A 12,111-nucleotide genomic window follows, 5' to 3' on the forward strand; every position below is an offset into this window, starting at 1 on the left:
GAGCCCCTGGTGTTGATGAGGTCCGCCCCGAGTTCCTGAAGGCTCTGGACGTTGTAGGGCTGTCCTGGTTGACACGCCTCTGCAATGTTGCGTGGAGATCAGGGGCAGTACCTGTGGACTGGCAGACCGGGGTGGTGGTCCCCATCTTTAAGAAGGGGGACCGGAGGGTGTGTTCCAACTACAGGGGGATCACACTCCTCAGCCTCCCTGGGAAAGTCTATGCCAGGGTGCTGGAAAGGAGAGTTCGTCCGCTAGTTGAACCTCGGATACAGGAGGAACAATGCGGTTTTTGTCCTGGTCGCGGAACACTGGACCAGCTCTTTATCCTCTCCAGGATACTTGAGGGTGCATGGGAGTTTGCCCAACCAGTCTACATGTGTTTTGTGGACTTGGAGAAGGCATTCGACCGTGTCCCTCGGGGTGTCCTGTGGGAGGTGTTGCGGGAATATGGGGTGTCTGGCCCATTGCTACGGGCCATTCGATCCCTATATAACCGTTGCAAGAGCTTGGTTCGCATTGCCGGCAATAAGTCGGACTCGTTCCCGGTGGGTGATGGGCTCCGCCTTTGTCTCCGGTTCTGTTCATAATTTTTATGGACAGGATTTCTAGGCGCAGCCAAGTGGCGGAGGGCTTTCGCTTTGGTGGCCTCAGAATCTCATCTCTGATTTTTGCAGATGATGTGGTTCTGTTGGCTTCATCGGGTGAGGGCCTCCAGCTCGCACTGGAACGGTTCACAGCCGAGTCTGAAGCAGCGGGAATGAGGATCAGCACCTCCAAATCTGAGGCCATGGTTCTCAGCCGGAAAAGGGTGGAGTGCCCACTCCGGGTCGGGGATGAGTTCCTGCCCCAAGTGGAGGAGTTCAAGTATCTCGGGGTCTTGTTCGCGAGTGATGGGAGAAGGGAGCCGGAGATCGACAGACGGATTGGGGCTGCAGCTGCAGTAATGCGGACGCTGCACCGGTCCGTCGTGGTGAAGAGGGAGCTGAGTGTAAAAGCGAAGCTCTCAATTTACCGGTCGATCTACGTCCCTACCCTCACCTATGGCCACGAGCTGTGGGTAGTGACCGAAAGAACGAGATCGCGGATACAAGCGGCAGAAATGAGCTTCCTCCGAAGGGTGGCTGGCCTTTCCCTTAGAGATAGGGTGAGAAGTTCGGCCATCCGGGAGGGGCTCAGAGTAGAGCAGCTGCTGCTCCACATCGAAAGGAGCCAGCTGAGGTGGTTCGGGCATCTGACAAGGATGCCCCCTGGGCGCCTCCTGGGTGAGGTGTTCCAGGCATGTCCCACCGGGAGGAGGCCCCGGGGCAGACCCAGGACACGCTGGAGAGATTATTATATCTCGGCTGGCCTGGGAACGCCTTGGTGTTCCCCCGGATAAGCTGGAGGAGGTGGCTGGGGAGAGGGAGGTCTGGGCCTCTTTGCTTAGGCTGCTGCCCCCGCGACCCGGCCCCGGATAAAGCGGATGAAGATGGATGGATGGATGGATGGGTCAATGACCCTGTTGCTGGTTCACTACTGTTTGTTCCTTGGACCAGTTCTGATAGATGCACACCACGGCAGGACAGAATTACTACACAAGAACGGCAGTTTTGGCTTTGACCCAGTCGAACTGGCATTTTTAACATTGTTGAAGCGCCATCAAAGATGAAGCTTTGCTAGCGGGACTCCGTGTTTGACTTGTGTCTCTGTGTCTCTAACTGGAATCAAACCAGTTCAACCAATTTATGATTCACTGAATTCAGTGTTTATTTACATTCATACAGCAACACAACTTTTAAGGAAACAAACTCCAGAGAAACACTGACTTTAAAACCAAACCTGGCAAGAGGAAAATGGTGGCATACCTTGGGCAGAGTCGAAGGTCCCACAGTCGAATAAAGGTATCATAACCACAGGTGAAGAGCTGGAACGGAGACTCAAACCTGATATCCAGCACACCGGCACCACGACGAAAGTCTGAGCCCAGAGTGCCTAAGAATATCGATCTAGTGAAGACAGGAGTGGTAAATGTATTTATTGAGTTTTTTTATTCCACATATGAAATTAAACAGAGTTTAAAAACTGAAAAAAAGAAACTGAAAGTTATTTTTTTGTGGTTTTGTGTTTTGTTCGCCAGCATGACATTGCTGAGTCATTCCTATGCTAATATGCACAGTAGGTTGAATAATTAGACAAATTAATGCTTAACTAGTGGTGCTCTAAGGGGCTATTGGAGAGCTTTATAATAATATGAATACAGTATAGGGCGATACACAACTGTTATTTAATACATGTTAGTCACAGTTTCAGTATTTACGAATAAAAGCTACGTCTCACTCCACATCTGTCATTGCTTTAATAAAGGCAAGAGCCAGAGTGTCAAGCCACAGTATTCTGCCAGCCCCAAGCATGGATGAGTGCAGAGGACTGCATCGGGAAAGGGAACCAACATAAAATCTTTGCCAGATTAAACATGAAGATCATCAACAAAACGTCCGTACTGGAATGGGCGTGGCCCAGGTTAACAACGACTGCCACCGGTGCTGTTGGCCAGGATGGTGCCGGTGGAAACGGTGCTACTGTTGGCTGAAGACGGAGGCGTTGAAAGAAGAGGAGGAGAACGCATGTTTTGAGGCCGTGAGAGAGAAAGAAGATTATGAGTGTATATGTGAGGGTAAAAATTTGAAACACAGGGGCATAAGAGGGAATTCAAACTATTCTACCATAGTGAAGATAGGAAGAGGAATAGAATATATGAAAAGTGTTGTGCAGATGAAGAGGATGTTGAGTTTGAAGCTGGGAATCAACGGACTAATACTGAATGTTGTCAATTTAATGTTAGAAGTGAAAGAGTTATTCTGGAGTAAGTTGGATGAAGTGGTAGAAAGCGTGCCCAGATAAGAGGTGACGAGAATGGACTTCAGTGGAGGTGACGGGAAGAGAAGGGAGGAATAAAGCAGTAGAGGAACATGCCGTGGACTATCTTTAGACGCTGCAACCCAACATGTGGTGTCAGGGGAGAATGTTGCTAGGCAGTGTTAGATGGTTGGATGGAGGGTGACTAAAAGTCAAGAAAAAGAAGCAAGACCCAAAGATTACTTTGTGGAAGTTTAAGAAGAAAGAATGTTGGTACTTTCAGCTGCTCCCATATTTCCTGAGCAATCACTCAGGATCATGTCTGAATCATGTTTTGATTTAGCACAGCTTTAATAATAATAATAATAATAATGGATACTTTATTGATCCCCATGGGGAAATTACTTGTTTTTCTCTGCATTTGACCCATTCACTCTGTGAAGCAGTGGGCAGCCCACTAAGCAGGCGCCCGGGGAGCAGTGTGTAGGGACGGTACCTTGCTCAGGGGTACCTCAGGGTAGCCGTTAAGTGGATTCGAACCGCCGACCTTCCGATCATGGGGTGACCACTTTACCTACTGAGCTATCCGTGCCCCAAATGCCGAAAGCCCTTCCTGATTTAACCCTCCCCATTTATCCAGGCATGGGACCAGCACTGGGACTAACTGGTAAATGGACTGGTTCTTATATAGCACTTTTCTACACTACTGGAGTAAGCGCTTTATACGACTTGCCTCTTTCACCCATTCATACAAGCACCTCTTTTCCTATGCCTATGTGCTTTTCTATCTAACATTCACACTGCAGTTAATGTATTGTAGATCAACCATGGATTCAGTATCTTGCCCAACAGCCAAGCTTCCAACCTACAGATAAGTAGATGACCAGCTTGTGACCACCTGAGGCTGGGTTAGTGGCTCTTACTCTTGAACTAATGGTCTTTTGTATTGGTGCAACGGATCACGGTTGATCCGTAATCCGAACCGATCCCACTCCACGGTTCGGCACGCACAAAGATTCGAAAAAGAAGGAAAAAAAGTATGCGTGGTGAGTCTGTCAAGTGATAGTTATGGCCAGCGCTAGCGGTCCAAGTGCAGGAGCAGAGGAGTTTGCTGCCCAGTCCGACCGGGCTAAAGCTATTACAGAAGCTGTTGGGGTGTTTAGCTGCAGACGGGAGGCCGTATTCTGTTGCGCAAAACAAGGGGTTTAAACTACGATGAACGTGCTTCAGCCACGCTACGATATCTCGTTTGCGCGTCCACTTTAGTGGCAAGATCGTTCCAAGCATGTCTGAGCAGCAAAGGATTTAAGTTGTGGCTGAACTGTCCCAGGCATCTTCTGTTGCCCCAGCTACAAATGGGTGGAGCTCCAGGGCAACGGAAAGCTTCGTGACCGTGACAGCTCATTATGTCGCAGCGGAGTGCGATATAATGAGCCTTGAGGCGACTGTTGTTGTGATTTGGTGCTGTGTAAATAAAACTGAATTGAATTGAGTGGTAGATACAAAGACTGTACTGCCCTATATTGAACCATAATTTTTTTTAATAATTGAGTCTTGAGTTGAATGTTTTTAACAGGCAAAAAATACTTCAATAAGTGAAGTAGTAAATGTTACATTTTTTTGTCTTTTTTCCTTTTTTGCTGATCGGAAGATTGATCCGATCCAAACCGTGAGAGTTTTGATCCGTTGCACCACGAGTCTTTTGCATGTAGAGTAAATGTGCTAACATCACAGCATGGAGCCAAATGACTGGGATTTTACTGTCAAGGTATCAAACAGAGTTTCACAGCAACCTCGTGTTCTCTGAGGTAACTTTAATGTTCTCTGTTTTGTGGTTAACAGAATCTGCGTTTGAAGACAGAAAGTTAAAAGCTCTGATAAAATATCAGAAGGTGAGTGTAACGCATTCTGCCACAAATCTTTGTAAGGGCAGACTACACGAGCAGGTGCTTGAGTTTCCATACCTGTGGGACTAAAAACACCTGGATTCAGAGATTAAGAGGTGTGGACTGATACCTTGTCCCTCCAGTGTCTCTCTGAGCGTGGGGGCAGCGAGACAGCTAAATTATCAGAATGAGCGACTGAAAAATAAAGTTTGTGTTTCCGAGCAGATGTAGTGTGTCCCTGCAGTCTACCTCGGTGCACCACGCTCTTATGATCACAGCTCCATTCCACTTGCTCCTCAGCTCTTGATTACTGAAGAATAACTTGCACTCAGCAGGACGGATTATTAGAGAATAACTGTCTCATTGTTGCCATTTAATACCCTCCATGACCGTGACTGTGTGCGACTCTCGCATGTTTGATACCTGTCTCGTAGCAACCATTTAAAGGAGACTGCCGGCCATAGCAACCGAGCAGCCCTACGCCTCAGCTAATGTCCCCCTCCCTAAACCTGGAGCTCTATCCATAGCCTTGGGATGGTAATCCCCTAGCCTTACCTCAGGGAACCTTTTTATTGGGCCAGGGCTTTCCCTACAGGGTGCCTTATTGGGTGAGAGCTTTCTCATTGCTCGGGTCTCATGACTAAGAGTTTGTGTCTCTGTGAGGTGGTTGTGAGGTAGTGACCCCTCATTTTCCCCTTACCACCAAAACCAAGGAGCTTAGCATATGCCACAAAAGGAAACTCATTTAAGCCAAAGGGATACAAGCCTGTCTATTCATAACTAAATAATGATGTCTCCATCACAGCACTACCACTAACTAAAAAGAGATCAACAATTCATAACCCCAGCTATTGAAATCCTGTTGACACGATGTTATTCCTAAAAACGAGCTAATAAAACACAAAGCATCCAAATGTGAGAGGAAAAGAAAAACAACTTTCATCAAAGAGCTGATATTTGTGCAGCGATCTTAAAGGCAGTAACAGCACCATGAAATGAACTGAAGCACAGCAAGAAACAGCAGGAAATCTCAAACTGGCAGGCCACTGGCTTTTACTGGTGTGTGTTCACAGAACAGAGGCAGAACCATGCAATCTGTCAAAATCTGCTCTCATGTGACCAGCAGAATCTTCTGTTATTACTTACCAAGATCTCAATAACCTAAACTGTTATACAGATGCCACCAAAGAAACCGAGACATATCCACACACATCCCTGAAAAAGAAAAGACAGATGTGCGCTAAACTTATCGCACCAACCACGGCTTCTGCTCAGCCGTCTCCGATTTGTGTAACGTTTATAATGATTGCTGTGAAATGTAACTTCATATATCAAATACTTTTCAAGATCATTAAAAGAGGTCGGTCAACCCACTTATAGGCTGGAGGATTTAACATGAACAGAATATTAAAGACAAAAGCTTGAACTTTGTCACCATTAAATGATTCAGAATCGGTCATTTGCCACAGATACGTCCACAATAGTGTCGGTAAGTTAAAACATGAAACAAAACCCTGCAAAGTCCCAAACAAGCAAACTGCAAAATCACTAAATAGTGGTGATTTCTGAAATTCACAATGCTGTAAAATAAAGCACGTAGAAAACTTTCTAACATGAAATTAGCCACAAAAATCAGGAAAGAGCCATTTTCATTCAGCGTTCATGTTGAACTGAAAGTCTGTCCTGAGTGGAAGGAAATTCTGGAGTTTCCAGATCATACGCTAATGATAACCGAGGAAATCATTTTGTTAAATAAGTGAATATTTTTTATTTTCTAGACCTACTATTTTGAGACCTATTGACCCGGAAGACTTAAAATATACTGAGAGGCAAAACGTGCATATAGTTAACAGAACTTTCTACTGATATTTTTGTTTTTGTGATACTTTTGTTTGCTCGATCCAGCATTAAAGTTGAACGAAAATCACATTTTGTTCATTTTGTTACTAACAAATTCTAGTTGTAAAGTATTCGGGCTAGTTTTGAATTATTGTGAAATCCGGTTGTTCAGTCTGACGTCACTAGCCGTGTCTGGGCCTAAACTCCGCTGCAGGTCCATATATCAAACGATCACTATGGCATTACTGAGAGTTGAAAAACTGTCTAAATTCTTTCATCTTTAATAAAATGATCAGCGTTCTGCTCTACCAGGTGTAACAACTGAGTTTAACATCCAGGCATCCATGAAAACGGAATTTATGACATTTAACGGAGTTAGAAGTTAGCAGGGAGTTAGCTCGCTAGCTTCTATCTAAATACAATATAGCATGTCCTGACTGCCGGGTTTTGGAAACAAATTAAAACGTACAGCTCTGTTATCACTTCCAGCATAAATGAAAACAGAAAACTAAACAGCAGTGACGTTTGTAGGGTTACTGAAGTTGGGCTAGCTGCTATATAATGATGTGCTAGCGACCGCTAGCGACACAGCTATGTTAGCATAATATAAACAAGCTAACTTTTTTTCCACTCGATAAAAGTTAACGTGAGTGTTCTCGGTGGTCAGGAACAAATGTAATCGCATGGCAGGATGCTGTAAAAGGACCAAACTTCAGCCAGGAGAACAACTGAGATAATCCATCCACAATACGAGGTTAGTCATTCATATACTGCTGCATGGGCTGGGCTGTAGTTACATCCTAAGGTTTTAAAAACTGAGCTTAAATAAATGATTAGCGGTAATAAAAGCCGAGGGAGGTCAACAGTGATCACTGACTGTTTTAGGAGCTTTTTGAGATCAAATAGAAGAAAATACAAAACATTAAACATGTTAACAACACAAAAGCCATATTAAACGCAGACTACTTTAGACCCGGAAGTAGGATTCGTCACGTCATCACTGAACAACCGGATATATTTATATACAGTTCAGAAACTGGCACTACTTGTCTTTTTTATATTGGTGTGCTCCCTAATATGCGAGTTTATGAGACAGCTTGAATACATTTGTTATTTCTTCATGTTTTACACAGCGTGCACTCACTCTGCGCTTCCAGATTACAGACTCTGGTTTATTTTGATGGTTTGACAGACCAGTGAAAATATCAGGTTTTTTGACGTATCCATGTTCAAACATTGACCGAAAAGTGATTTTCTATATGAAAATTTCACAGCACTAAATATGTTCAAACTTTGCAGTTTTATCAGACTTGGTTGATCAGGACATGAAACTGGCTGATGCTAAAGATTCACACGTAAATGCAACTTTGTTGGAAAAATAATCCATTTCTTCAGATGAAGCGATCCGAGCTGCACTTGGGAAGTTATTTTATGAGATGGGCAGCCTGGTGCCCTGGCTGGGTGTGGGGTGGGTATGTGGGGGGGGCTACAGGCTTAGTATTTGTTATGAAGAGACTTCTGGCTGCGTGACACACAGCGTCTGTCTTGATTTAAGCCTGTCTGGCCTTATTGTAGGAGTCAGGTTGGCTTTAGTGGGCCACACACAAGCAAGCAGTGAAAGGACTTACTAATGAATTGACAATGTTGAAAAAAACACTAAGAAAGGCTGATTATCCTTCAGTATGTGGCAGCTGTAGAATAGTAGTGTGTGTATATTTGTGTGTTTTGGTGACAGGAGGGGTTGAAGGCTCCAAAACTGGATCCTGGGGATGTGCTGGGAAACAGGCCTCCTGTCAAAAGCAATCACACAGGTAGAGAAAAGGAGCCACGCTGAGGTTTTTAGCCACTAAAACAAACAGAGGGGAGCCGTGCATCCACCCAATTTACCCACACCTCTGCGCTCGCTGCTCCACAACTGCACGTCTCCTGGCAGAGTCAGCGGAGGTGGGTGTTGGGACCACATCAATGTCACATACACATGTGCGTCTGCCATTTGTATAACAGAGCTTCTGCTCCGATTCAGTCATTTCACCGCGCTCCTTTCAGATTCAGGAATGTGAGGAATCCCAGCCCGACCGTTTGATTGTTAAAAGGAGCGCCTCCTTTGGGAAGGAGCCGAGGGTAACGTTGGGTGTTGGGAGCGATGGTCGGGGTGGTTTTTCTTTGATGTGTTTTTCCCCTTCTCTGTGTTTAACCATGAGTGAAGACAGTGTGAAATGTTGGGTTGCCCCTTGTGTGGGATGCACCTCTATATGGGTGATCATAAGACTTCTTTGTCCCTCTGAGATGAGAAAAAAGACAAAATCGACTTGAAGAGGGTGAGAAAGAAAAACGGTTAAACCCAAAGCAAAGCCAAAGGAAGCTTCCTTGTGGAAGCTTGTGGTTTGTTCTTCTCTAAACTGGCTGCAGCAGCTGATGTTCGGTTTGGTGTGATGGCTTTTGTTCTGATATGTACAGAGTTTGATGCTGGAGAGTGTTTGATGCACTGAAAGTATTCACAAAATTCCAGGTAAAGTGTATTTGCACATTATTTCCTCAGAAATGAGGAATTAAAAAATGCCTGCATACCCGTGTTTAGCTGTAAAATAAAGAAATTTACATGAGATAAATAAATAACACAGAAACCGTCTTGATGCCTGCAAAATCATCCAGGTGAGCAAATCCCAAAAAGTTGTTTCTGTTTATCTGGATGTAGTTTACAGTCAGTCCAGATGAACAGAGACTGAGATCGCTCGGCTAACCTTTATCCAAAATTTGAATAAAAGGACTTAACATCCAGTCGTTTATGGCTAAAGTGATAAAGAGTGTTAAAACAGTTTATTTATATGTGATTTTACTAACAGTTAATCATGCTTTATATTGCATTTCTATTTTTTGTGCCGTGTTGGAACCTCCAAGGATTTGACGGTTTCCTGTTGGAGTATAACTTCAAACGATTTGGCTCCTTTCTATTGGCTTACACCGACATGGATTAGTTATTATTATAGAACTATAGAAAAACTGAAAATATATAATAAAAAATATAGATAATAAATGATGTGGTTTTGCCTCTTACATCTCATGTATGCGCGGATTAAACGTGTAACCTGGTATTTAAAAGTAAAAAGGTGTCAGAAAAATAAATACTCGAGTACCTGAAAAATCCTACTTAAGTACAGTAACAAAGTATTTCCCTGTAGTGTGATCCTGATGCTGGCAAGGTCACCGAGCGTGTAGAGCACTGCCACTTCTGACACTCGTGTCTTCTTCGCACGGTCGAGTTCACTGATAATATTTGTTCAGAAAATGTTGCTGTCAGTGTTTCTCAGCTGCTCTCCCTCTCAAAGGCTGCAGAAGGTTGTCAGGTGTGAGGAGTGAACGTCCATCCACGTGGACTAAGCTCTGAAGGCTGGATGCTCTGTTCTTCACTACTTAGACTTCCATCCTCTGCGCTTGGTCCGGCCTGATGTCAGCTCCTTCTGTCATATTTGAAATTATTTAGAGGTTTTTTCTAAGGTCCAAACATTTTGGGAAACAGGGCTGCTGCCATAACATTTCAATATCATTCAAATATATAAATGCTGTTCAAGGGCCATCTCTCTTTAAATAATCAAATTCATTTCATGTCAGGGTAGTGTTTCCTGTTCAGCCGGGAGAAAAACCCAACAGCACAACAACAGCCTCCGGTCGTCGTGCGCCGTCAGTCTGTTCTCACTGGCTCAATGACAGGAGCTTCAGGTCCTCACTTTGGACTGACAAAGACTTGCTCCATGGAGTTTTCAAGCTGATGCAGATTTGTTAGTAAGATGGAAAATCAACAAAAGTCGAAATAGGCAGAGATCCGGTGAATTAAGACTGTTGAGGAGTTTTGATTCCAGCTCATCACACATGCTGAATCTTTGCTTCGAGTCTCACAATAACATAAAACATGCTCATTGTTCTCGTTTCAGGACTGTGTAACCTTTCACAGGAACACATGACGATTTAGAAGACTGAACTTGTGCGTGTTGTATATTGTGTTGTACAGAAACACCGTACACAGCTCATCGCGTTGCACTTCTGTCATGTGGATTACAGCCAAAGCTGCCGCTGCTCATTATCAAAAAGTTTCTAGCTGAGCTAATAATTATTGAAACATTTACATGACAAAAAACAAAGCAGGGTGTATGGAAGCATGTGTTGTGTGACTAACAATACTTTAACAATATGTTGCTCAACACAACGTTGTTATAGCGAGGAGCTTCCTGACTCACCGTTCAACATCCCAGATGCAGAGAGGGGAGAAGTTCTCGCAGCATGCAGTGCCTGTGACGAAGGAGCTGCACACAGAGAGGCAGAACATGTCCTTAAACAAGGTGAACAAACATGTACTGACACAAGAAAACAAGGTAGGAATCTACCCAAAATGATTGATTTAATTTTTACTTTTCATTTTTATCAGCTGGCTTATTGTCCTATATGGAAAAATATATTAAAAACAATTGCAGTGGATGAAAATGACCCTTATGTCCACATATGTAAAAGGAAGCGGTCATTCCAACGTTTCCTGTTTAACCAGCGTACTTTCCAAAATGCACAGAAGACATTTTATAAATGATGCTGAGATCTGGAAATCTTATTATTTCAAATCATTATTCTTTTTTAGATTTGCTTCCCTGTGGCTTCATCTGAACATCCAGATGAACAGACACAGTTTGAAACAGTGGATCCAGCACGAATCAGAAAGGGACAAGTATGAGGAGCCGGCAGGATTTAGCTGCTGGGCTCAAGATGCTCTAAAAGTGCATAAAGAGATTATCCCAGAACGCCTGCATCACATATTGCAAAGTAGCAAAAGATACACAAAAACTCCCTTTTAAAAACATTTGAAGTGTTTACTTTGAGTGAAATTAAAAGTGATTTAATACAGTTTGTGCTAGCTCTGCTGTCTCAGAGTCAGAAGACTGTCTATAGTCTCCTTTCTCTGTGGGAGCACATGTGAGTGCACAGCATAGAAAGTGTTTCTGAAAAAGACAGTTTTGCACTGCTAAAGGAACAAAACTGTGAGCGCAGGTTCGAGACTGCTGTCTGTACAGAGCACCAGCGGCAGCACCTTAGAGGATTCATCGAGGCCCACTTTGCACTTGATTTCTTGACCTCATTTAGCAATTGTTATAAAAATGTTCTCTCATCACATAAAAGGTTCATTTTGAATAAGAATGTTTGTCTCTGGGGCCAGCGTAGCACAGCTGCATGCATACAGTACGTGTAGACAGCACATGCAGGGTTTGTCTGACCAGAATGGAGAGAAATGGGGAGTCTGGTAGGAAAATGTTCATTATCACAAATAACCAGATTCTCTTCTGGTCTTACATTCAGCACATGTTGTTTCCCAGCAGAATAAAAGACAAGAAAAGACCGCTCGAGCCTTTGACTCAAGAGGCAGGTTGGAATTAGCAGCCTCGGTATGCACAGTGAATGTCACGCATGTGGGGAGGTTAGGGAGAGGAAAAGGTGAGGGGAGGAGCACTGTGGGAGAAGGCTGACTAGGAGGGCTGAACTGGATGTGGAGACTCAGAGCTTAGTGCCCTCC

General features: G+C 44.0%; 1 protein-coding gene across 2 annotated transcripts in view; it reads right to left on the reverse strand.

Annotated features, from left to right (window-relative positions):
- The window catches only part of fbxw4 (F-box and WD repeat domain containing 4), a 44,265-nt gene that overhangs the window by 10,930 nt on the left and 21,224 nt on the right, over positions 1-12,111 (reverse strand). For both annotated transcript variants that reach the window (XM_082557148.1, XM_082557147.1), the window contains exons 6-7: positions 10,793-10,858; positions 1,845-1,985 (exon numbers count right to left, since the gene is read on the reverse strand). In XM_082557148.1, the coding sequence (XP_082413274.1) occupies positions 1,845-1,985; positions 10,793-10,858 (207 nt within the window). The remainder of the gene's footprint in view (positions 1-1,844; positions 1,986-10,792; positions 10,859-12,111) is intronic.

This window comes from Aulonocara stuartgranti, assembly GCF_965226115.1.
Source record: "Aulonocara stuartgranti genome assembly, chromosome: 13".
In the NCBI taxonomy this organism is placed as follows: Eukaryota; Metazoa; Chordata; class Actinopteri; order Cichliformes; family Cichlidae; genus Aulonocara; species Aulonocara stuartgranti.